Below are 26719 nucleotides of genomic sequence, written 5' to 3'. Positions count from 1 at the left end.
CATTTTTGTACTCAAATAAAATGTAACAAAATAATTGAAAATGAATGTAGGTCTTCATCACAATCCTGTGAGTAAAAATCAGTGGGATCATCCACGATAATGTGTTTGTTTAAATGATTACATCTGCCTTAAATAAGTAAATTACCACCATTTATGTGAACTGTAATCCCAAATGATTGCAGTGTGTGTGTGTGAGTGTGTGTGTGGAGAAATGACACAGGCTGGTTCAGCAACACTGTGGCTGAGCAGATCCTGTGACCTCCCGACAGTCTGTTCAAGATGGCCGCTTGAGTGGAGAATTTACACATCTCCAATAAAACTAATCCAACAGCTAGCTTCTTCAGGCAACTTTAACTGACATCCGCGGAGGATGAGACGACGACACGGACGACGGTTGGTGCTATTTTGAAAACAGAAGATGAGATTAATTGTTGGGGACAACGACGTCGGAGTTATGGAATAAAACAGTGCTGGTAAGAAGAAAAAAAAAATCCCAGACACAAAACCAGGTTAACCCCACAGTTAGCTAGCTACATTAGCCAGCTAATGCGATCTGTTATAACTAACAGGCTAGTAGTTAACTTTAGCTACACCTGCTGTATCACGCTAATTCCAGGTGACAAACAACAGGCTGTTGGTTAATGTCCGGCGTTTAAGAGTCTTAAACAGTTAGATACAGGCAGCCCTTTAATTAACACCCAGGCTAGGTGTTAAGTGTGTTTTGTTGTGCTGAAGTGTTGGTCGCTAACGTGACATGCTAACGTCAGCGGTTTGATATGTATCGTTATGCTATATAGGTCAGTTAGCCTGATGCTAATTTTGTAGGGTAACGTAAAAGAGTAAACAGCCGTTGGCTTTCATGTGAACGTTGGTCACCCGAGCTGCCCTCTTTTGTCGTCGTACGTGGATTCTTGTGAGATGTGATAATGAGTTCACATTAAGCTAAACCTCTTTAAATGAGATGCAGAGGCGATATTGATTAATTAAATGATTAATACATAGCTTGATACGGTTGCTATCGGTGGTACATCTGCACCAGGTTACACTGGTAGGTGTTGTTTAGCATCTTTCAATTTTTAGACAGTCACACAATAACTAGTGATGCCCTTTAACTAAATACATTTCCTCAAGCACTGTAATGGGGTACTTTTACATTTACTTGAGTTGTTTCTATTTCATGCTACTTTACACTTGTACTCCACTACTTCTACCTGACAACTGTAGTTAATGGTTACTTGCACGTCATGATTTTGAATGCAGTATAATGCAGAGGTGGTAACAGTACACACATCTGTTACTCAAGTACAAATACGTATCTGATATGACTGAAAAGGTTAAAAGGGAACGTAAAGGTAAAAGTTGAAATAATGATTCTACTTCTTTACTCAAGCAAAAAGTAAGTACAGGCTCTGACATGTACTCAGAGTATCAGAGTAAAAAGTCTCCCTCTGAAGGACATTTGTGGTCAAAGCTAACTGAAGCTCACTTCATGTTAATACGATTCAAAGACTATTAAAGTTAAAGGTAGAATCAGTAGGATTTTTGTCCCAGCTGTTCCTGAATGCCCCACAAAAACAGTTGATTGTTGAGTCTCATTCCCAGGACGTCAAATAGACACATGTTGGGTTGGTAAAGCGTCCCGAGCAGCAACAAAGAGAGAAAATCAGAAACTCTCTGCAGATACGAGACACTAACACGCCTTTTCTGTTTGTTTATGTCTCTTAATGTTGTTTAAACTCGCAACGTCTGCCGTGCGTGATATGCTGTGATATAGATTGAGATCTGTCTTGTGATGTTGGGAAGGCGGCGTGCGATGGTGTATAGAGTAACTGAATTAGTTCCACCTTAACTAGCTGTGACTCAGAAATTATAATGCTGCTTCTATGTTTCTATTCCAATTAAATGATACATATGATACCAGAAGGGGTAGTTAAAACGTTATCAGTAGAATGTGAAGAAACAACACTCTTGACAAGACAAACATGTTAAGATGTTTATGTGCTGTGCTGCAGAGATATCCTCTAAAGTTAGCATGCTAAGCAGTTAGCCTCGGACCGTCCTATCTCGTAATACCACTTTGTGTCACAACAGATCAGTTTCCCCTGGAAGATTATTGAAAGAGGCAGCCACTCCGTCTCACAGGCTCTATTAGCTTCCAGTGCCATAAATGAACTGTGAAACTCCTAAAACATCAGGAAAGGAAGTTACCTCAGATCTATTTTCCTTACCAAACAGAAGAACTACAACTTTGCACCTGAACACATCTGAATTCAAGTTTCTTGCTTTTACCAAACTAAGACGTAAAACACATTCATACTCAGCATACATAACTTAAAGAAATTCACCAAAACAGGTTTGGTTTGTCTTTGTTGAAGAAATGATCATAATCTATTCATGATTTTTCTTTGTTGTCAGACAGACAGCGCATGTCAAGTGCTGATTTATGTTGATTAACTCTAAGATGAGTTTTTTGCAGGGCTGGTTTCCTCATTCCCAGCTATATTTAGCTTTCAAAGTCACCAGTGATTGTGTACAGAGGGATGAGGAAGCGAAAAAGTCTTTTGTTACATCAAACATCGACTTGTGTTCCTTAAGTTACTTCTTGAGTGTCCTTTGTCCTGAGGAGTGACTTCAGCCTGCTGCCTCTTTGTAGAGACTACATCAGTTGATTTCTGTAAAATCTGTCTGTAAAAGTCCACAGTACTTTTGAGCTCAGACACAAAGGGATCAAATGATAAAGAGTAGTCAGGAAAATGTTCTTACAGTCTCTAATTACATAATTGCGTGAAAACAAAGCGAAATCTGTCATCTTGGCAAAACACCAGAGCGTCAGAGGTAAGCTGAGATGAGCCATTTATCTAGAATGTATGTAAACTACTAAATGTTGTCTTTGGCTCTGTGTCTATTTTGTAAAGTATGAATATAAAGGTTCTTTTAAAAGCAGCTGCTTGTTATTTTTGGACACACAGCTTTAGTAATAGCCATTCAGACTTCTTTCATCAGGCACATTTTCAGAAGATGTTAGATGTTTGCCCTCAGTTTCAACAGACAGCTATTTTTATCCCTGCCTTCCGTAAGTTTGACCCATTTACATTTCCAATAATATTAACCCATTTCTGAATTTTGCCTTTCCACAAATTCTGTTTCGAACAAGAGCTGAGTCAGATCTGTATCAGGATTTTGTGTTTATTGATCTGTGGACTTTTTACTTTCGGACTGAAGAGCTGATCTCACAGGTTTGCCCCCTTTACCTCCATGTCTCCCTGTGGGCCTGACAACGATCTGCCCTTCAGGGTGTTGTTGTGTTAGCAGTGCTGTGTGTTGTTGCAGGCAGTTAGCTGCCAGACCGTTCATCAGAGAGATAACCAGACTCCCACTGTGCCACACAAGCACATGATCATTACACAGTACTCTTAAACTGAGTCACTCACGCAGGTATCCTCCCTTAATATTCCTTGTGTTGCCGCACAGTTGGTCAGATTAGACATGTGAGATGTGAGATTGTATCACATTTCTTTACTTACATTTGGTGACAAAAACTTAAATATGAATATTTCCCTGTCAGGAGTTAATTTTGATTGTTTTGACATGACATATCGCCTTCAGGTGGTTGTGTTCAGGCCTCCGTGGAAAAAGCCTCGACCTTTTGTAGAGAATCAATACAAATTGCATTGTTGTTGATACAGAATGAAATGAGCTTGTTCTATTTTATGCAGTGTCTCAAAGTAATATGCTTTGATAAAGTCTAAAACCATTCTTTAGCCAGAAGAAGTGAGTGAATTAGTTGGTGTAGCCAGTAATCACCAGCACTAACATGTTGACTGACAACAGGGAAATAAGATCCCATGATGCAGCATGTTGTGAAACTACAACCAGACATGTTTTCCTCTTCTATGATTCCTTTAGATATGTCAGCTTTTGAATCTCAGACGCTGTTTATAGTTACACATCACATGTAAGAGATCTAAAATGGCTTTCTTGAAATAGGGTACAGTTTTGTGCACATTGAAGGAGGTTTCGCAGTGATTTCACATGAACAAAGGAGTTGGAGACATGAGTCATTAACTCAACGAAAACAGGGCGATAAAGCAACATGGTGTCTCTATGTTATTATCTTAACAGTTACTGTAATACAGAACCATAAGATAAATCATTTCCAGGCCTGTCATGATAACTACTTTGTTTGGACTATAAAGTGTCCTAAATAAATGAAAAATAAATAGAATAAAACCACTCAACCAAACAAGTAAATAAAATGTGACAGAACTCAGAGGTTCTTTGCCAAAGTCTTTGTTATTCTGTCACCATGCTGGCTGAAATGTTGGTTATGTTTTTATGTAAATAAACATAAACATATTGGCCGATATTGAGGTCAGGAGAAATGATCTGGGTCATGAACATTCATCAATATGCTGATAAAATAATTACAATCAGTAATGGAGACTGGCCTTATTTGTTATCATATCCACATGATCCTTGATGGTTTACAAGAATTGTGTTGTCCTCTGAAAAGATTAACAACCGGGCCCCAAATATACTCACATTTGATTTAATGATTTAGATGTGTGAGAAAACAGCTCGATGAAATTTGTTGCAGAAGCAAGAAGTTCATAATTTGGCCAAGAACCAGGCAGTGTTTTCATCAAGTCCATCAGCAGCTCAGGGTCGGTTGAAAGTGTTTGTGCGTCATCGTCAATCTACTTGTTGTAAATATTTATACAGTTTGAAGGTGTGGTTGGTTCTTTGAATCCTGATTAGGAATAGCTCCTGTAATGGACCTCTGAAGGCTGAATATTTGGTTTCACTTCATGAGGTTTGGACATGGATATATTTAGTTTATCTATTATTTGTCATGTTTGACATTGTGTTGCTGTTTGCATTAATTCCTGCAGCTGCTGCTATAAATATGTGCAGCCTGCTTTGCTACAAGTTGAATGAGGAAACAGGAATGTCACACTGGGTTAATGTGTCAAGGACTGACCTAGATTCTTGCTCTTGGGGAGATTTTTGCAGCACCGCCCAAAGAGCAAGACACTGAAAAAATATGATTCTTGAAATAATTCTTCCTTTCCCAGTAAAACAACAAGCTGTTTTTTTATTTTTTTTTTGTCTTTGTAGGAATCGGTGGGGGGTACAGGGCCCTTTGTTTTAGCCCAGCATGGACAGCTTCTTCAAGGCAGCTGTATGTGATCTGGACAAACTGCTTGATGACTTTGAGCTCAACACTGGTAAGACTTATGTCACATCATGAGTTAATCTGTTCGTTGTTTTCACAGTTAATGAAAACATTAATAAGTTGTCTGTCAAATGTCCAAAAAACAGAGAGAAATGTCTGTTATGGTTCCCCAGAGATTGTCGATATTTAGATTTATGTTGTATCTGTAATAATTATGCTGTATTGACAAATTTTTAACCTTAGGTCATACAGATATTTGAAATTAGGCAAGCATTTGAAGATAAATAACATCACAATAAGCAAAAATACCTCCTGTATGTAGACACTGGTAGATCATCTCTCTTGTGGACGTTTAAAAATCAAACTGTTTCTGATTTTAAGTGTGTCGGAGTTTAACTTGTTTTTTTGTTTGTTTGTCTGTTTTTACAGAGGAACACGAATGCAAATCTGTTTTCCTGAAGCCTTCTGTGTACCCCTTCTCCTCCCTGGGCCCTCAGTGTTTATCCTCAGAGGCGTCCACTGTCCCGCCAAACCTCCCTGACCTCAACTCTCTTCATTATGGTTCTGCCAACAGCTGTCCTGACACCTCCAGCGGAAATAACCGCAGCAGTGATGATAGAGAGGTCAAAGGTCAGCCTCTCACCGCAGTGGACCTTCTGTCCTCTGTGGATCGCCGGCCAGGTAAGAGCTCTGCCCCTCCCTGCCCGGACAGAGCTCTGAAACCGGTGTGTGACCTGGTGAATGACACCAGCTCGGCCATCCTGGTCAGGGCCAACAGCCACGATGCTTTCAGCGAGCTGGACATGGTGGAAAAGCAAATGGAGGAGGAGGAGACGCTGCTTGTTGACTTTGACAGTCCTGTGGTCAGTGTACATGGAGAGCAGCAGGGTGCTGGCTGCAGAGACACCAAGGAGGATCAAGCGTCTGCAGGGAGAGACGAGCTGCTTGGTTTAGACTCCTGTGAGCAGAGCGGTGAATACTCTGCCTCTCTCAGTCTGCTGGACGTCATTCTTCCTGCTGCAGTGGAGAGAAGCTGCGAGCCCACAGATGATTCACTGTCACAAAGGACCACTGAGGCAGCTGACAGAGAGGAGATGGACTGCGAGGAAGCGGCTTGCACAAACCAAGTGGTGGTGAACTCCTTGGACCACTCCGAACCGCAGGGAACTCTGCCTGGTGACGGCACAGAAGAAACATCCTCAGTGAATAACGAGGACGAGTCACAAGAAGCCTCAGATAAATGTGAGGCGGAGTCTGATGAAGGTCTAAAATCAGGCGCCTCAGACGGCGAGCCGGTTGGTTTATCATGCCTGCCCTTAGCTGTTTCCATGTGTGGAGCTCTGGTCAACCCGAAGACCACAGAGGATGAGTCGGGTCAAGCTGTGGAGCAGTGTGACGAGGCAGACGTCTCTGAGAGCACAGAGGCAGACTCCCTGTCAGCCTTGGAAGCCAGGGAGGACAGGGCTCATATAGAGGAACCTGCTGACTCGTCCCAGCAGGTGGCAGGAGGCCGGATGTCACCGGAGGGGCAACATCTCTCTCTTGAACCTGCTGCCGCTGCTCCTTCTGCAGACCTCGCCTCCTGTGATCACCCAGAGCCCAGCCCAGTGGATCCTCCTGAGTTTGGCTTTGAATACCTGCCTGAGAGCGACCAGGCCGAGCTGCTGGTTACAGACGAGGAGCTGGATGCATTCCTGCAGGCTCACACAGAAGCAGAGCAGGGCGGTCGGATGTCTTACTGTAGCAGCTCTGGAGATTTTACTCAACCGGAGAGTCTGTCTCAATCTCTGTCTAATGGCCTGGAGGGCAGGATCGTGGAAGAGGCCCTGAGGAGCTGTGGTCGACGGGAAGATCTAGAGGGCCTGTCATCTCCAGAGAGTGACAGATCAATGTGTGTGTCTGTAGAGGGAAGTCTAAACCCTGGTGCTTCATCACAATTGCAGGACTCTTGCCAAGAAGAGCCTGAACACTCCTCTGGGGGAAGCGATTCTTTGACCAGCAACACTTTCCAGTCCCAGCACAGCAGTAGCCCTGATCAGCAGCCCTCCTATGGAGGTGCAAGACCTAAACAGCTTCACTGCCAAACTGTTAGATCTCCACCAGCAGGGGAGGAAGGAGAGGAGCAGCCTCAGACGCTCAGTGATTCCACAAAAGAGCCGAGTGGAGCAGAGGACGAAGAGAGTTCACCCACGAGCCCCAATCCTTCAGAGGAGCATTCCAACGTCAGGGATTTGAGCCCTATATACACCACTCAGGAGCAACAGGAGTACAGCGTGGGGTACGATGAACTCTCAGAGCCCCCACCTTACCCGGGGGAGCCACCCACAGATGGTGCCAGACCAGTGAACTGGAAGAGAGAGGGGGTGGAGGAGCTGGGGAGCAGGCAGCCTGCCTGGGTACCAGACTCTGAAGCTCCCAACTGCATGAACTGCTACCAGAGGTTCACTTTCACCAAGAGGCGGCATCACTGTCGAGCCTGCGGGAAGGTAGGCGTCATCATGTCTTGTTTAGTCTGACCAACAGACCAAAACCTTGAAACATTTAAGTTCCAGGAATGTGAGAGGAAGAAAAGCAGCAGATTCTCAGCAAAAGACGAAAACAATTGTCTTAAATTCTTTAGTTTTTTTCCATTACAGCTCACAGCTCAAGGTGAAAGGTTCAGCAGGTTTACTGGTGACAAATCAATCCATCTGTAGGGCAGCCATCTTTCCTGTCTGCTGACTGATTATCCTCACGATTAATCAATAACTTGTCCAGTAAAATAAAAAAAAAATTTGAAAAATGCATCCAAAGTGACATCTTCAAATTGCTTTATTTGATAGAACCAACAGTCCAAAACCCAAAGACTTCATTTACTCATACATGACAAGGAAAAGCAGAGAATCCTCACATCTAAAAAGCTGAATCAAGCAAATGTTTAACTTCGCTGCTTGAAAAGTGTCCGAAAAGATAAGCCGATTATCAAAATAGCTGGCCAATAATTTTCTTTCAGTCGCTTCATCAACTAATCCTTGCAGCTCTGGATAAAATGTAATTGACCAAATATTTTCCTATCAGCCTCAGTTATGTCCTCGTTTCACATTCAGTATTTCTCTGCAGATTGTATGATTGCAGAAATGAGAAGTTGCATGCGCTCCTTTTGTTCGACGCTGATGTCCTCTGAAAGATGTCCGGAAGTGTGCGTGTTTCAGAAATAGTTAAATAAAAAGGATTACGTCCCGGGGGCAAATATAGCTCAGCGGATTCACGGACGCTGAGAGCATGAGTCAGCAGTTCTTTTTTCAGCTCATCTAAAGACACTGAGCCGTGTTTCCTAAAGATGGAGCTTAGTCCTCTAAAGACCAGTGATTAAAACAGCATTAGAGAGTTCTGTTTCGGATGTGTTATCGTTCCCATGTTGACCAGATAGATAAACATGTCTCCATATACTGCAGGTGGTTGTATCTTTGATTTTGTGTATGTGAATGTGAATCCTTGGTCACTGTGTTCCTCTCTCCTCTGCGGCAGGTGTACTGTGCCGTGTGCTGCAACAGGAAGTGTAAGCTGAAGTACCTGGAGAAAGAGGCTCGTGTGTGTGTCGTCTGCTTTGATACCATACAAAGAGGTAAGACCAGAGTTCAGCCTGATCCCCTGATCTGGCTCAACCACTAACTGCTCACTTCCTCATATTTCTACTCACATGCGAGCAGAGATGAGCTCCGAGCTGGTCTGCAAGTCTGGTTTCAGTCTTGCAGTGATTGTTGACAGAGTCACTCAGGACTCGTTTGATGGCTGAGAATTATTTCATGAAACAATAGAGGCGATTTATTCTTTGGGCTTTGGTTCTGATCGGTTTTGAATTATTGACAGACCTCTGAGATGGGATTTAGCTGTTGTTTGTGTGCAGCCCCTGTAGGGAGATATAACAGGAGAGGACAGTGGCTTTGAAGCCCTTTGAAGACGCTTTTTCAATATTGTGATTTAAATGTGAGTGCACAAGGTGGTTGGCCACACAGCAGTTAGTTGTCTCTATTGTAGACGGAGAGAGTGTCTCTTCTGCAGTGCTTCTGCTGCTGATAGAGGATTAGAGGCTGTGTGTAATGAGTACAGGTTTGAAGCAGGGCTTGGCAATATATTGATATCAAAGCATTATGGTGGCATGAGACAACTGGCTGCCGGTGGGCCGAATGCAGCCCTTTACAACCTCATTCCAGCCCCTTGATAGTTTTAATTAACCCATTTGTTAGTTATGTCTGTCAATAGGCAGGAAAATATGGAGGCTCTAAACAGTCATGAGTCAAACATATTATTTTCTATTATTTATATAATTATCACAGAATAACAAATGTTGTTTTACCGATACAACAGGATCATTTTCTCATGATCTCAAGAGACAAACTTAGATTTTAAAATAAAAACATGACAGAGAATCAAACTGAAAACCGTCTTAACTACTAAAAAAAAAGTTTAAAAGGTGCATTGATTTTTTTTGTTTACTTGTGCATAATATTTTATTATTCAATTTTGAAACTAATAAAAAAAAAAAACTAGTTGAAGTAGTTTTAAGGCAAATATTGTACTTTTTACTTTCGACTCTGCTACATTTATTTGATAACTTTAGTTACTAGTTACTTTGCAGATTGATGCTGCATCAGAGCCAAAGTTGTACATTTTGAAATTAATTTGTTATCAGAAATCATAGTTTAAAAACAAAAACAATGATTATGATAATTAGAAAAGTAGTGAATATTGAGCCAAAGTATACAGTGTTTATATACATGTAAATATATGTATAACTGTATTACTTTTGATACTAATGGATAATTTTTCAAAGTAACTTTTTTCAATCTTTTTTAATCATTGGCTTCCCCTGATATTCAGATCTTTACCCTACATCCTCCTGCCTCACACTTAACCAATCACAGGCAGCGTAGGGCTAAACCAGTTGGATCCATAATAACATAGACGAGCACTTCACCCTCCTGTGGTTGAATTGAGTATTACAACAACAAATAGTCATCACCCGGAAATCGCAAGTTCTCTCGTTAAATCATGCATATTGGTGTTGGACCTCTGTTGAAACTTGCCTGAAAAGCTGGAGTTTGAAAGTGGCTTATTTTTTTTCGCTTTGGCTCTTTTTCCGAGCAGGAATAGCGCACAGTAGTGCGCGTTCCTAAAGCACGAGATTTTGACTCTGCTCCTGTGGTGACGTTACCACAGGAGGCTACTTGCATAAGCATCGGCTCACAGCCGTCCTCAGCCAGAGTGAGCACTTCGAATCTGCCTATTTCGCTGTCATTTCCACGCCATACATCGTGACCGCAGCATTAAAACTCAGGTCTTACATGTAAAACATGAGTGTGAAAAGTAAGAAGGAAAAAAAGAATTTACCATTCAGAGACATCCTGCTGTAAACGTGTCTCTTCCACCGTCTCTGCCTCTTCACTCTCCCGTTCGGTTTCCGACTCCGGCTCGTACATAAATGCCTGAATTCCGTAAGGTCCGTCATTTAGTGTGTGCACCATGACAGCGGGCTGTTTATGTTTTGGAGTCTGTGTGCATGCAGGCTCGCCCCCCATTCCGGCTCTGTCCTTCCTGCGGCCAATCAACGTGCGCCTCATTATATATTAATACAATGCACATCCGGACCGGTCAAAACCTCGCGCATAATCTCGCGTGAGAAAGTCGCGGTATGAAAAAGTGTCAGATCAAGCTCTATGTTTGATTTAAAAAAAAAAAAAAATGTTCTAATAAGTTTTAAGAATTGATCCAAAGCGATCCAAGAGGGACTGGATATGTAAAAAACCAGGTGATGACTCATTTAAAAAAGATGAATCTGGCAAAAAGTATTTTCACCTGCCCCAAATTAGTTTTAACTGTTTGCACAGATGAACAAAAAGTAACTATCCAGGCAAAACTGTTTTTTTCTTTCACCGAAGCGAAGGGGAAGATTATCGTGACAAAACCTTTTTTTTTCACCTGTAATTAAACCATAAACACAGGAGAGAAAACATTTTAGATTAATCTTAAATAATTGGTCATCATCTATATATTTTTTCTCATTTGCCTTTCAGGGCGTCCAAGATAAAAATAAATAAATAAATAAATAAATAAATCAGCTCATGCAGCTTTAAAAATCCCCTTTTTTTAAGGAAGGTTTCACCGCCTCCGTATGACAGTAAATATCTTAACAGGATGGAATTGATTTGAGTATCTTCATCTTCTCACAGGACTAAAACCTCAGAGTCATCTTTAAAATCCTAAAATAGACAGAACTCAGTATTCATCATTAAAACTTAATAACATCACAGTAACGTTTTCATTATGCAGCTGATGAATATTTAAGGCGCGACGCACAAAAAAAGCCCCCCGTACAAAGTGGCTCAGGGGCTCTCTGTTGTATCTCTGAGCAATCTATAAAAAATTCAAACATTCATTTTAAGAACTGTCTTTAAGGAACATAAGCAGCATGTTGGTGTCTTTTTAAATTTACACCGTGTAAGAAATACTTCAAACCACACGTCTGCTGTTTGTGTTGGTGTGCCCTGATGATGAAAGGCTCTTCAGAGAGGCACCTTTTTATAGGTAGAGACTGCAGCGTGGACACGGAGCGAGCGAGAAAGACGGGAGGGGGAAGATGGATGGAGAGAGGGAGGAGAGTTATAACAGGACACTGGCATTTGCCCTTGATTGTGCGTGTGTGTGTGTGCTTTAGGACCCGCCTAACGCAGTAGACATGTGATGCTCACACACACACACACACACACACCATGTCTAAATAAAGACGAAAGAGAAAGGGGTGATCCACTTTTGGTGGCCGGTGGATGCTCGAGCGGTGTGATGCGATCCTCCTCTCCTCTCCGTCACCTCTCTCCTCCCTCCCTCCCTCCCTCCCTCCCTCCATATCAGTATGGTGAGCAGCATGTGAGGCTTACCGCACACACGCCAGCCTAAAGCTAACAGGCTATTAAGGCTAACAACAGACAGAGGAGACTAATGGAAATTAGCGTGGAGTGGGAAAGCAGTGATGGGAGTGTCTGAAGTCAGGCTAATGAACAGACTTACGGTGATGTGGACTGGTTGAGTTGTAGCAGAGGGGATGACGAGGTAAGAGGCACCTGACTCTTTAATAAGTCGACTGTTGTTGTTGTTGTTGTGTTGAAACTGCTGCTGTGTTTGGTTGTTGTTTATTGATGTCTAATCATCATTTTGACGCGATTTTTAAGAGGAATATCTTTGTATGTAATTGCTTAAAATGTGGTCGCAGATGGATTTCGTGCTTGGAAGTAATTAGCCTGAAGCCCTTGGTGACTTTTTGTGCCTTGTCATCCTTTCCTCGCAAGAACAAGGTGAAACAACTCTCCTTGTAGTGAAGCTGTGTGACCAACAAGAGACTTTTCCCGTTAACAAGGCTCTGAATTATTATAATGTCTTTGCCGTGTGCTCTTGTGCTCTTGTCAGGCTCTCTGTAGCTGCTGTCCGTACAAAACAGATCGATAAAGATCCATGATGTTTAATCAATATAATGTAGACGAGTGCTACATCAGCATTTTCCGGGAGTGCAACCGGAAGACTTGGAGGTAACAACTCATGTCGGTCCCGTTTGTAATAACCTTCATTCATCTGCACTATATCACGTCGTGTAGGTGGAGCCGAGCTGTCAGTCAGATGTTGGATGTGTCTGATTTAATAGCTCCATTTATAAATCTGTGACAGGACCACACAGAAGAAGCTTTTTCATCTCGCCTTATAGAAAACAATGACATGTCGCTACAGGAATGTACTGCAGTATTGTTGCTGAGCAGCAACCAAACACAAATTAGTCATTACGGTAATCAGTCACTCCCCCTGTGGTCACTGAAACATGACTGTTCGGCCGTGTGCAGTTTTTTTCTGTCAAGCTTATGTCCCCTGAGCGAGCACAGTCACACTCACGCTCCACTTCTGCTTCTACATCTGATCTGATCTGACATCTGATCACTTGGCACAAAAGTCCAAACCTCATCTTCGCTTCAGGCAGAGATTCTGTATTCGCATTCCTCCAGTGTCAAAGAAAAGCTAACTTGAAGGAAATTCGTCTTCCTTGTGTTCAGGAAAACATGACCTGCTGTTCCCTGCTGCCTATAAACAACACACAAGTACCCCTGACACACCGGACAAAAATGAATATCCGCTAACATCTCGTTTTGTCTTCAGGCATTCAGTCCTGGGTCAAGTGACTCTGAGGTAGTCACGAGTATTTGTCATCTCCACCTCTGATCGGCTGTTATGTGATCACGACACCGGGGTGAACATAATAATATTAATGAAGAAGTGAGACGTCTCACTCCTGAGCAACTTCCATCATCAGCTCTGGAAAAACGATGTGTTTACCTCAGACTATTCTAGATAAAGAAACAAGTTTAACATCTTCTTCATGTTGTCTGATGATGTGATCTGCTGATTGTCACTCCTCCCTGTTTGTCCGGTGCGTTCATGACAACAAACAGAGAGACAAACTCTCCTCCTAGCAATGTGAAAGGAGTTTATCGCCCATGTTTAGAGGTTTTACCTGCGTTTTTAAAAAACCCACTAATTTTGTTGTATAGGTGGTAAAACAACCTATAACATCCCGCTTTCTTCCTCAGTGGGAAAGAGTTCGATCGACTTTCATTTCCATGTTGACTGATTCTGCTTTGGTCAGTTCCGATCCGTTGCATTGACAACATGACACTGATTCACCGGCGAGACGTTAATACGGACGTTGAAGCTTTGGACGTTGGGGCGCAAATAGTTTTCATCTGTCTCCATTCAAGCAGCGCTCGAACATCGTCTAGTCGGCGTTGAGTTTGAAAGAGAGACAAAAGTAAAAGACAAGAAAAGTCATCGCTGTTACATCACCGGCCTCAATGCTGCTGTCGACTTCCCTTTTTTCCAGCGTATTTGTGACATTGAACATGACTCAGCCCCCCAAAAAAGCCAAACTCGTCTCCTGGCAATGGGAAATTGGAGCCAAGTTTACCCACATTTAATTAACCAGTGGACACGTGCTTATATTGGTGGATGAGTGGTATCACAAACCTCAGACGTCTAAAGAACCTGTAGACTTATAAGAAAAACAACAGAGGAGAAAACATGGCAAAACATAACAAAGTGCATTACAATAAAACTTTAAAACATTTGCATAGATATAAAGTAAAACAAAACAAAAAATATGTTGATGAAAAGAAGCAACTTGAGGGCTTAACTGGATAAATTTAAGATATTAGACGGGATGTAATATTTTCCTGGGGCTCTAAAGAACTGAGCTTCTACAATGCTGCATTAAGCTCGACTGATTAGAGAGCAGAAAACAGATTTCACAGCCACCTCACAGCAACAAGCCTTCATATCGACCACTGAATTCAATTTCCAAGTTGTTTTGGTCAGTATGTTGGCCGACACTTCAGTCACACCCATCCATCAGAAACCGCCACTTCCTTCCTTCGTATCCATTAGTTTGATTTTGCTCTCTATCATTTTGCACATGGACGGAAGTGTTCGATGAGCCGGTGGAAGCTGAGAGCAGCAGTCAGAGCAAACCAGAACAAAACATCTGCAGTACTCGTCAGTGTTTCCTGAAAGATAGAGACAGAAATCTCGCTTTAGTATCGCTACAATTAATGATTATTTTAACTGTACATTCTTGATTAATCGATTATAAATGGTGGAAAACATCGATCAGTGTTTCCTAAAGCTCAAGATGACGTCCTTTTTAAATGTCCTGTTTTGTCCACAACCCAAAAATATTCAGTTAACTGTCACAGAGGAGGAAATAAACCAGAAAATATCACATTTAAGAAGCTGGAATCGGAGAATTTAGATTTTTTATTATGAATTAATCAAACCAATTAATCGATTGTCAAACTAGCTAAACAAGTTTTTTGATAGTACAACTAATTACAAATAAATACAAATAACAATTTGCTCTTGTGATGGCGCGAGTTAGAAATGACTAAAATCTTGATATTTCATCCCGACATGAACCTGAATGTTTGTCACAACATTTCAGTGAAATCCAAAAATATCAACCTGATGATGTCACGAGAAGAAAACTCAACGTCAGTAGGAAACATCGTCTGTGGACCATCAACGTCTGCACAAAAAATTCAGGACAATCCATCCAATAGTTGCTGAGATATTTACGTCTGGACCAACATTGAATATTTGGAGCCACACCGAGTTGAGAAAACAGAAAACGATTTAATCAATCAACTTGAAAGTTGCTCTAAAATTAACGCTCGTCTGTGACATGTTTCTCCTTGTAGCTCAGGCCCTGGAGCGGATGATGAGTCCTTCGGGTCCGAGTCCAAACCCCAACGTCCCGTCTGAGTACTGCAGTACCATCCCCCCTCTGCAGCAGGCTCGCGCCGCCGGCACTCTTAACTCACCTCCACCGACCGTCATGGTGCCTGTGTCCGTTCTCAAACACCCAAACAACGACAGTATGATTACTCCTAAAGTCTGTGCTTCACTTCACTGTCAGTCTGCTTTCCTGGACTGAACCCTTGAAGAAACGTCCTTCTTCTGTGTGTCTTCAGGTTGTCCCCGTGAACAGAAGCGCGTGTGGTTCGCTGATGGCATCCTGCCCAACGGAGAGGTGGCAGACACAACCAAGCTGTCGGTGACGAGCCGCAGGAGCTCCCAGGAGTTCAGTGGTGGCAGTCCGGATCCAACAACAGTAAGACCGCGCAGCCGGGTTACACAGAAACACGAGATTACTTAAGTTTAGTTTCTAGGACTTTTTCACCAAAGTTCACTGTTTTTAAACAACTTATTTTGAGAAAGCTGATTCTTCCCCAGGTGCTTAATAGGCTGTTGTCTGCTTCACTGAGTTTTCTACAGATTATAAATATTTCAGTATTTTGGGCAGTAAAAATAACTACATAGTATAACAGGACTGGTTGCTCTCTTTTCAGCCCGGCTCTGCAGGGTCAGAGGTCGGAGTCGGCGGCTCTTCCTCCTCTGAAGCTTCAGGGGTCGTAGAGGTGGTTCGACCTCCGGTGTCTGGACCCTGGGACTACGCTCTGCTCTCTGGAATCGGTACTTCAGTGAAGAGAGTTCCCAGCCTGCTGCCAGACAACGAGGATGAGCTCCCTCCTCTGCTCATCACCACCGGAGAGGATGAAGCAGGAGGTGTGTGTTTATTTCAGTGGATTTACACAATCTCAGTGGTTGTAGAGCTCATTTCAAACATGCACATCTTTATGAAAATGTGTTGGCAGGTTTGCATGTTGTTTGGCAAGTCTAATGTTGAATAAGTGCTGAATTGTTTTCAGTAAAAGTCACATCTACTAGGCTGGAGGGGGGGGAGTTAAATAGATGAATTAGATGTATTTGTAGATACAGTACCTCTGTGGGTTTTACAATTCCCACAATTTGTACAACACCCTCTGTCCTTCAACGCTTTATAAACAGACAATAGGACTGTCTATGAAGTTATAAAGTTGATGGAAAATTAAGAGATCACTTTAAAAAGAACAGTTCTGACTTTAGTGGTTTCAAATCTGTGTCTGATTGAGCCTGTGTGAGAACAGAAGACACTCGTCCTTCTTCATAACATCACAAGAGGCCAAATATCCTGCACAGGGCTGTTCCTTGAATGTCCCATCATGTCTGAGTTAACTCGGGCTGTCCTGGTTCACAGTTTCAGGGCTTTGAAGCTTCAGTAGAATTTGAGAATTTCTCGCGGGATCGCATTTGTGGAGACTAATTAAACTCCATTTCTCGTTCTTTATCAGCTGCTTGTCTCTCACTCAGTGCAGCAGACGATGTGACATCAGAAAAAGGAGGCTTTCGAGTACAGATTTGATATTTGGGTCATCTCCAGCTCTAACGAACAATTACGTAAACACCACTTAAGTCTGATGTCTGAGTGACAAAACGCCGTCACGGTGACGGATTGGAAGAGACCAGCAGTGTTTCATATTCATGCTGCTGATTTCTAATGCATAACTGTAATCTGAAATGTGATTTTTTTCTTCTTTGTAGATGTTTTGGTTGAGGAAAGTCCAGCTCCGTGCCAGATTCTGCACTTATTAGAAGAAGGAGGACCTCGACCTCTGACCTTCGTTCTGAACGCTAACCTGCTCATCAACGTCAAGCTCGTAACACGTGAGTAGAATTATTTAAAATCTTGATAGTAAGATGGTATAAAAGGAGGGTAATGGATGTGTTTAGACGTGCTCCCTGTTAACCGTCAGTGTTTCCGTTTGGTCCAGACGGCAGCCGGCAGTGCTGGTGTTTCGGCTCTAACGGGCTGCAGGCTCTGGGTCAGAGAGAGTTGGTGTTTTTGTTGGAGTGTTTGCCAGAAGAAAAAGCTCTTCCAAAAGACCTCTTCACGCTCTATCTCAACATTTACCAAGAAGCCCAAAAAGGTAGAGAGCACATCCAAAACCGTCTGTGTGAGTTTCTGTTTACAGGAGAAACAAACTGCTTCAGAATCACGTTGTTCTGTTTCAGGGAAGTTCTTGGAGGAGCTGGATAACGTGACGTTCACCAGCAGCTTTCTGGGCAGTAAGGACCACGCTGGGATGCTCTTCTTCTCTCCCACCTGTCAGCCTCTAGATGGCCTCACTCTCCCCCCTCAGCCTTTCCTGTTTGGCCTTCTCATCCAGAAGCTGGAGGTCCCCTGGGCCAAAGTCTTTCCTCTCAGGCTGCTTCTCCGGCTCGGAGCTGAATACAGCGGTGTGTAGCTTCCTGCTGCTTTCTGTTGTCCGGTTTAGCTTTTGTACTGTCTTGACTCGACGCCAGTTTAATCAGCATTACGTTCACTCTGAAGAAGGTTTCTTACTTTAACTTAAGAGGAATTTTGACTTGGTATGGTAAAAACAGAAAAGCCCAGCTCTTAACAAAACAATCTTGTACCATAATGTCACTTTTGTTCAAGAGTGGGATCTGTTAATCGCTTCATCCACAGTAATAACAATCTAACATTTTCTCTTCTTCAGTGTATCCCACTCCACTGACAAGTCTGCGTTTTCGGGAATCTGTGTATCGAGAGACGGGACACACCATCATGAATTTACTGGCTGTAAGTACAGAAACACAAACGGATCGATGTCACAACTGAAACCATGTTGTTTGGTTTTTAATCCTGCTGAAACCCTGTTTTTAATTAAGCGTTAGAGGAGGTCCAGTCTGCTGTTAATCATTCAGGAACAATTAGGTTATTTCCCGAATGACACAGAGGACTGTTGTGGTTAAATCCAGTAAAAGAAAATTAGTTTAGACCTCCATCACTGTGGGATTGTAAACAAGTGTCAAAGCTTTCTTTCGTTAGTAGAATTAGTGAGAAAGACGGTTTAATATTTTTAAGCTCTGCCACCACAGAAATATTCCAGTTATGTGTTTGGACCCGCAGCAGCTGTAGGTGGTTAATAAGAGCAGAGCAGAATGAATCTGAGAACATTGGACGCAGCTGATCACACAGTTCTTCTAAAGAACTGAATCATCCGTCCTCTGGCGGTGTCGTCAGCTGGTCCGACTCGTACAGAACCTCACACACAGTTTGTGCTTTTGGATGAAAGCTCTTTGTAGTCGTGTGACATTTTCAGTTTGCCTCGAGGGTCAGTTTGTCTTTTTATCTGAATGTACATGTCTTTATTGATTCATTACGAGGCAAGTCTCTAAAGTCTATGCAGCAAACTAAGTGATGACTGGTCGATGACTTCTGAAGCTTTAGGACTTTCTTTTTATCTGTGGTGAACACGGATCCAGAGCGTCAGGACTTCAAAGAACAGAAACATCTGGTGACACAACAGCACCGCTCTGATTGTAACAGTTATTCTAGTTTGTGAGAAAGAGAAGTCAAAGACATCTGTGTGTTATTATTAACCAATAGAAGATTTGACTGGAAAACATGAAAACAGAGAATATTTTGCCGACATGATTCAGTTTCCCTGGACTGTTTTCTGACAGGACCTGAGGAACTACCAGTACAGTCTGTCAGTGGTGGAGGGCCTGAGGATCCACATGGAGATGGGCCACAGCTACATTGACATTCCCAAAGGAAGCTTCAACGAGGTGAGACGGCTGTAAAGGAATAATTCCACATTTTGGAAACTAAACTTTCGATCGATTCCACTCTCTTGTCTTCACATTTAAAGCGTGCCATCGATCTTCTCATTAAATGTCAGCAAGAAGGCGGAAAAAATTCCCCAAATCAAAAACTACCACTTACAACTACACGTCCTTAAAGCCACCTGTATGAACAGTGCAATAACAATGATAGAGTAATAATAAATAATAAAAGAGTTCAAAGTGAATATTTGTTTTGGCAGTCGCCCCTGTAGGATTGAAAAGCATCGACCACATTCCTCTCACAACTGTCAGTTTTGACCTGGGACAGCCCAAACTCACATATTTACATAAACAAATGGCGGTTAACAGACTGTAAATAACACTTGTTGTGTGTTTTTACAGATGCAGAAGGTGGTAAACGCTTCCAACGAGCACGTCATCAGTATCGGAGCTCGTTTCAGCTCGGAGGCCGACTCTCACCTGGTGTGTTTCCAGAACGAGGACGGAAACTATCAGACTCAGGCCAACAGCATGCCGGGGAAGACCCGCACAGGTGAGAGAGAGCGACTCAGCCTCATCGGCCATTTCTCTATTTGTTTCCCAATAAAGAAGATGAGGGAAGAGGAACAGAAATAACTTGACTCACATGCTGATGATCTAATGTCTGTTGTTGTCTCTTGGCTCGGTGTTGTATGAACAGTTAACGCTGTGCCGCTCTGTGTGTTGTTACAGTGACTGGGGCCAGTTTTGTGGTGTTCAATGGGGCCCTGAAAGCCTCCTCAGGATTCATCGCCAAGTCCAGCATCGTTGAAGGTAAAGTTACTGATTTGCACTGTGATTTTACTCGTGATTTTGAACCCTAACTCTGATTTGTGTTTGTGTGTCAGACGGGTTGATGGTGCAGATCCCTCCAGAGACCATGGAGTCTCTGCGCACCGCCCTGAGGGAGCAGACGGACTTCAACATTCCCTGCGGCAGGAATGACGGAGGGGAGGTCCGAGAGAACGTCACCGTCCGCTGGGTGGACTGGAGTTCACCTGTCAACACGGGGTAACGACCACAGAACACACGGCTGTTTACACACTCTTGTGCAACCTGTTCACCACTGCACTACTTTCATGCTACACACTCTCTGATCCAGCTGGTCATACACGGAGTAAATCTCTGTGCTGCAACAGTTTCTAGAAAAAGTTTACATGACCACAGAGGTGACGACGAAAGAAGAAAATACTAAAAACAGAGTTTATCTTCCAAAATGAATCTCTAGCACAAAATTCCTTCTTTTTGTTTTCCCAGACAGTGTTTGAATTTAAATCTCTCTCTTGCTCAGATGTGATTCACCAGGTCTAATTATTGTTGACAAGATGTGGCAGATTAGTTGCTGATCGCTCATAACTGTAAACTCTTCACCAAGACCAGAACAGACGACTGTGGTTTCCCTGCTCACTGAGCCACAAAGGAAATGAACTCGTCTTCAGCCTAGTTTCTCTCACTCAAGTGTCACGAATTGTTGATTGTTTATCTGTAATGTGATTTCCTGTCTGTAATGCTCATCTGCAGCAGAACCAGCGGAGTGGACGGGCGACCTCTGGATGGAGTCCACAGCGTGAGGGTGCAGCAGGACGCAGAGTTCGAGTCAGACGGACGCTCCATCAGATGCACCGAGGTGAATCTTCGCTTTACTGAACTGATTCTTGACACCAAGCTTCCAGTGTGAGTTCACAGCCGGCTGACAGTGAATGTGTGAACGTCCCTGCAGGTGTTCTACCAGTTAAAGACTGCAGACTGCAGCCTGGCGTCGGTGATGTCCAACTGCAGCGTGTTTCAGAAGGAGATGGCGGTGGCCACCTGCAGCGCTCTGACTCCTCACCTCGCCGTTCTCACCTCCAGCGGCATCAACTCGCTCTCTCTCCGCATCTCCACACAGGCTGACATGGTGATAAAAATAACTGATCAGAGTCATCAAACAGTTGTTACTTGCAGCCCGACATTATCTAGAATATCTGTGTTCAGTTGAAGTCAGTGTGTGTGTGTCTGTGTGTGTGTGTGTGTGCCCTCAGGTGGAGTACCAGGCCGGCTGCGGAGGCCGCCTCCTCCCTCAGCGCTACATGAACGAGCTGGACAGCGCCCTGATCCCCGTCATCCACGGAGGGAGCGCGAGTGTCCCGCAGACTGCCATGGACATGGAGTTCATCTTCTACATCACACACGCCATCTAACGCACACGCAGACCGCGACACAAACAGACCCAGCCGACAGAAGGTATTCGAGCACAGACGGAGCAGCTGCTGACGGCGGCAGGACGACGGACGAGCAGCCGCTGGCACAACGTTCACACTCTGAGGTCGGAGTGTGAACTGATCTGTCGCGTGTTTGCGTGTTCCATGCTCACCAAAGCTGCTTTAATACGAGAAGCCAAACACTAAATAAAGGAAAACGACAACACGACCAAATGCAACCAAACTACTCGAACGTTCTCTTCTGCTCTGCCTTCCAGGCTCCCCGCTGGCCTCCGTCAGCTCGGAGCTCCTCAGTGAATGTTTCCCACAGACTCTCCATGGAAACGCCTCTCGTTTGGATGTATTTATTATATTTTAATATGGGCTTATTGAATGAAATGATGACATTAAAGGACGGGATGTTACTGACCGCAGTATTCAGTACTTCAGTACTTGAGAGGTGATTCTGTACATACGTAGCTGAACATGTTCACCGCAGGAGCAAAAAGAATCTCATTTCCTGTCAAAGGTACTATGCTCTCATTTCACATGCTGGTTAGTGATGATGACACTGCACAGGAAGACGTCGGGCCTCATGCAGGAACATTTTCTGTCCTGAGTTCGCTCGTTCGAGTGTTTCAGATCTGATCGTGTCATCTTGTAAATTCGTCTCTCCGGGCTTCAAGCTATGCACTTGTTGGCCGAACACAGTATTTGAACCAATCAGCTTCCTGTGAGGAGGCTAAAGCTGCGGTTCAGGCGTGACGACCGGCGAGAGAAGCCGCTGTTTGTTTGAAACCAACGGCGGCTCCTCAAGAGGTTAGCGTAGCTGCTTTAGCATCAGTTATATCAAAAAAAGAGTTTATTTTTTGGAACGATGAGCAAAGAACAAAACTGAAAGCTTCTCTGGAAGTAAAACGACTGACACCACTGGTGGGAGTGATCTCCTTCTGTTAATCTGATTGGTTGAAATTAACCAGATGGTTTGTTAAATCATCTGCCAAGTTTGTTTTTAAAGTGCCCAAAAATAAACTAGTCACATACGATCTGGCACGTCAGGTCGTCCCAAACTAATTTCACCAAACTCTGCACAAGTTTGTCTCGTCTCAACCTGATGAATGAAGATTTGTTTTTAAGATATTTCAGTTAGCTGAATCAAAAGGCACATCACTTTGGTTTTTAAGGCGACCTGTTCTGCTAAGTTTGCATTTTTAATTCACAAAAACGTCCCCGGAGGAAAAGAGTAAAAAGAAAAACTCATATTCAGCTGCATCATAAGAGAAGACAGAAATAAAGAAGGTGAAGAAGAAAAGTTCTGACATGAAGTTAGAAGCTGCAGATATGTTGTGTGTGAGCGTGGTGACGAGGTCGTACTGAGGTGATGTTACAGGTGTTCAGCAGCAAAAGCTCTCGAAGCTTCACGATGCTGCTGACGTGGTGAGAAGAATATTTTTGTAAGTAGCTCGTTCTGATTAATGTTATAATTCTTGAAGTATTTTCCGTTTGCTGGACTCGTACAACAAATTGCGGATCACTTGCAACTAGTGATTATTTTCAGTATTATTTAAGTTGTAGATCATTAAGAAATCTCCAAAGATATTGATTTAACCGTCACAGAGGAGGAAAGACAGCAGAACATATTCACATTTTAAGAAGCTGGAATTTTGGAAATGTTCTTTAAAAAAGGCTCAAAACGATGAATCGACTGTCAAGATAGTTGATGATTAATGTGACGGTCGACAGCTGTTCCACTGATTGACTAATCGTTACAGCTTTCCTGCTGTAGAGTGACAATTGGAGTCTGTTGGTACAGATGTTTCCTGCATGAGGCCGTGTTGTTGGTGTCAGTAACAGGTTTGTGTTCTGATGGAGAGCTGCGATCGTCTGACGAGAGCTTCGTCCTCAGTCACTCGCTGATCCTCTAAAAGGTGAACGTGGAGTTTCAGCTGCGATCATCGAGACTTTTTAACTTCTGATCTCTTCAGTGCTGACCAGCATTTCTCAGCTCCTACTCAAAAACCAATGATTTGTCTTTATTTTAAGATATTTTACGTGTCTGCTTCAGTTAATGATCATTTTGCACAGCTGATCTTTACGTCACTTTTACTCATCTCACATCTTTTTGTCTGTTTTAAGATTTGTTCACAGATGTGCAGGCGTCGCGAAAACTTTCAAACCAATAGTTTGATATTTTGGTAAATGCATTAATTTGCTCTCTTGGCAGGTGATAGACACTCTTATGTTTTGATGTTTAAAGGAACAATTCACCCAAAAAAATAAAACCCTCAGTCGTTATCGTCTCACCCTCATGCTGATGGAAAGTCAGGTGAAGTTTCATCGTCCATAAAAACTTTTCTGGAGCTTCAAACAGAGCTGCAGCATTCTCCTGAACAGAAACATGAAATGGCTCCATGCATCTCGTCCGGGGGAATCCAAGTCTCTGGAAGCCCCGAGATCCCAGACTGATTTGAAGAGATTTTATTTGCAGCCTTTTTAAGATGAAATCTTCACCGTCACTGCTAAACTCAACATGTCAGCTGTCTGAAGAGAGCGCACCAGCTCGACTGCGTGTGGAGGGTGTCATCAGATAACGTCTTTTCAAATCATTCTGGGATCTAAGGGCTCCTGGAGACTCAGATTAAAGCATTTCATATTTTATTTTATTGTTTTTTTGCCCATCTACTTCAGTTGTCTTGCTGCTGTTTTGCTGTGAAGCTCCAGAAATGTTTTGTGAGCCTGACTTTCCATCCGCATGTGTGGGGAACTGTTCCTTTATATATAAAGCTACAGCTTAGCTTAGCATAAAGACTGGGAGCAGGTGGAAACAGCTAGCACCTAAAGCTAAATCACTAATGAGCAGTTTTTTTTTTTTTTCATCTGGTTTGTTAAATTTGTACAAAAACCGAAGTTTAAACTGCAACTTTTTTGTTTTTATGCTTTCTTTTTTGTACAAATTGTCCAACAGAAATCAAATAAGAAGATTTTACTTGATATAAAATATAAACAAACAGCCGGTGTGACCACTCTGAGCTCCGAGTCTCTTTCTGAGCTGTTTCCTGTCCTTCAGTTTATTTAATGTATTTTCACTCTTCAGCTTTAAGGCACTTTAGAACCATTAAAACAGCTCCGAGGGGTTTTCAGTGTGGGTGTACAGGAAGTGTTGGTTTGTTACCGGAGGATAAAACTTCTCTTGTTGTCCTCAGAATCTAAAGCGACATCCGAACTGCCGGTCTTCACGTACGAGTGCTGCGTTTAAAGACGAGAATCGCGGTCGCTAAATTCTCTTTAAAGTCAGAAAATAAGATCAGCATGTTTTAAAGTCGCTCATCTCGTCCCAGTTTCTCCCTCTGCAGTCAACAAATGTGTCCAAATGTATAAACGAAGGACTGAATGCATCGAGACTTCTGTTTTTTGGTTTCTTTTTAAATATTGAAGAGTTATTTTTGGAATCATTGGTATAAAAGTTTTAACAAAAAAACAAACAGAGCTCATATTTTTGATAGGACACATCGGCTTCGTTCAGTTTGCAGTTTGTGTAGCAAGTTTTCACAGATAATTCCAGAAATAAACAAATCTAATTTATCATTTTTGTCACAAAGTGTGAAAATCCCCCCAAAAAGCAACGCAGAGAGATGAGTGTGCAGGTAAAGAAACAGCTTGTTTACTTCTTGTGTTCAACTCAAACTGTCTTAATGCTCAGAGATTTAATATTTGATGATTATAAATATCGTATAAAACAAGTAAATCAAACTGCTGCCCCTGTTTTATTTTGTTTTTTTTATTATAAACCTCCAAGTTAAGTTGTTTAACGGCTCATTCGGTGATTCCTGAGAGGGAAACTGACTCCGACTCATCGAAACAAGAAAAGTGTCTGAACAGAAGCTGGAGTTTGTTTAATTCTGCCCCGTTTTTTGACTGACAGGCTGCTTTTACTCACCTGACTCACCTGCCCTCACAGGAGACGTGTTTAGTCAACAGCAGAGAGGCTAAACACAGCTGCACACACTGAAATCTGTGGCGTCATGTCAAGATTCACGATTGGCTGAAACCTTTACCTGAGTTCACCTGGTTAAACGCTCCATCCTGGTTTCAATTGCAGGTTAAATACAAATGATCAAGATCCTAAAGCAGCAGCAGAGATGTCGGCTTTTTATTCCACACAATCTTCTTACTGATCAAGACCTGCTGCCTACATTACCCACAATGCAACTCGGCCACTGCGTGACATCACTGGAGGCAGTTTATCAGATCACATGCAGCTTCTTCTGGTGCCACAAAAAAAGACTTCACACTACTTTTTCACATGAGACCTGGAAACACTTTACTGTGTAAAACTGGTGGAGTTACCCTTTAATCACCTGGCAGCAGCCTCCAGGTACAGGTGTCAACAGAAGGTGTGACACTTCTACCTGCTAACGACTACAATACAGTGCGTTATTAACACTTTTTACTTTAACGTCCAACATTTTTCTGACGACACTCAGCTGCATTAATTAGCAGACAAAGATGGTGAACATCATACGTTAGCATGCTGTCGTTAGCATTTTGCTAACGCCTACAGACCGGCCTCTCAGAGCTGCTGCCACGACCGCAGACGTCACATCTTCATTCATTCCCACAAATCAGTGTTTCAGCTTTTAAATCCCAGAAGATGACAGAAAGTTTAGAGTCATGAAGCTTCTCAGAGTCCCTGGAATAAGTTGTGGACACCAGGTGAATGTGGAGGTTATTCTGCCTCTAAACACAGATCTGAATGGGTTCTGATGTGAGCTGGTAGTTTGCTCACCTGCTCACCTGCCGAGGAAACAACCTGAAAACACACAGCGACAGTTTGTGGACGGCTGATGAGATGTGAACATTTGTTTTTGTTTTTTTATTTTGGGAGGCGATTTAATGACTTTTTCTTTCTGGGGTGATCAGAACAAACTTCCCCCTGAGTCAACAATGAGAAGGACGGTTCTGCTCTGATTGTGTCTTTGTGTAAATCATGTATTTATTCATAAGCACCAGCTTTATTTGGTGAACCTGGTATCTGGGTCCTGATCCGTTTCTGAATAGCTCGTGTATTTAAGAATAAAATGAGTTTTATCAGATTTGTTTGTGATCCTTCTGTTGTTGTCTGACGTTGAGACGGCAGCGTTCATCCAGAACCTGCACGTCCTTCTACACGATGGAGCAACAAAAGATAAAAAATGTAGAGATGTGTTTTTATTTATTCTGTACTTTCCAAAACAAAGTCACAAACTTCTTTACGTAGTTCAGTCGGTTCTGAAACATCTCAGGAGGAAATAAAGCAAGTAAAATC

General features: G+C 42.7%; 1 protein-coding gene across 3 annotated transcripts; it reads left to right on the top strand.

Annotated features, from left to right (window-relative positions):
* The first annotated feature begins 213 nt into the window (after positions 1-213).
* Positions 214-26507, top strand: zfyve16 (zinc finger, FYVE domain containing 16). Of its 3 annotated transcripts, none has more exons than XM_030435217.1 (18): positions 215-473; positions 5119-5228; positions 5606-7662; positions 8684-8780; positions 15442-15618; positions 15715-15854; positions 16093-16309; positions 17165-17287; positions 17395-17550; positions 17636-17860; positions 18124-18206; positions 19094-19198; positions 19598-19748; positions 19928-20008; positions 20083-20245; positions 20756-20861; positions 20955-21131; positions 21256-26507. In XM_030435217.1, the coding sequence occupies exons 2-18, from the start codon at positions 5159-5161 to the stop codon at positions 21412-21414; spliced, it is 4287 nt and encodes a 1428-aa protein (XP_030291077.1). In that variant the 5' UTR covers positions 215-473; positions 5119-5158; the 3' UTR covers positions 21415-26507. The 3 variants fall into 3 exon arrangements, with proteins under 3 accessions (XP_030291079.1, XP_030291077.1, XP_030291078.1); XM_030435218.1 differs by lacking the exon at positions 215-473 and adding an exon at positions 895-1048; XM_030435219.1 differs by lacking the exon at positions 15442-15618 and having other exon boundaries at positions 214-473.
* Positions 26508-26719: the final 212 nt, after the last annotated feature.

Source organism: Sparus aurata, chromosome 12 (assembly GCF_900880675.1).
Source record: "Sparus aurata chromosome 12, fSpaAur1.1, whole genome shotgun sequence".
In the NCBI taxonomy this organism is placed as follows: domain Eukaryota; kingdom Metazoa; phylum Chordata; class Actinopteri; order Spariformes; family Sparidae; genus Sparus; species Sparus aurata.
Note: the sequence above shows the minus strand (reverse complement) of the source record. Positions and strands in the feature narration are given on the sequence as shown.

Coding starts and splice junctions, on each gene's coding strand:
- zfyve16 (XM_030435217.1), top strand. CDS start 5,159: ATGGACAGCTTCTTCAAGGCAGCTGTATGTGATCTGGACAAACTGCTT. Junction 15,855..16,092: donor GCAGTCCGGATCCAACAACA/GTAAGACCGCGC, acceptor CTCTCTTTTCAG/CCCGGCTCTGCAGGGTCAGA. Junction 17,288..17,394: donor CAACGTCAAGCTCGTAACAC/GTGAGTAGAATT, acceptor CGTTTGGTCCAG/ACGGCAGCCGGCAGTGCTGG.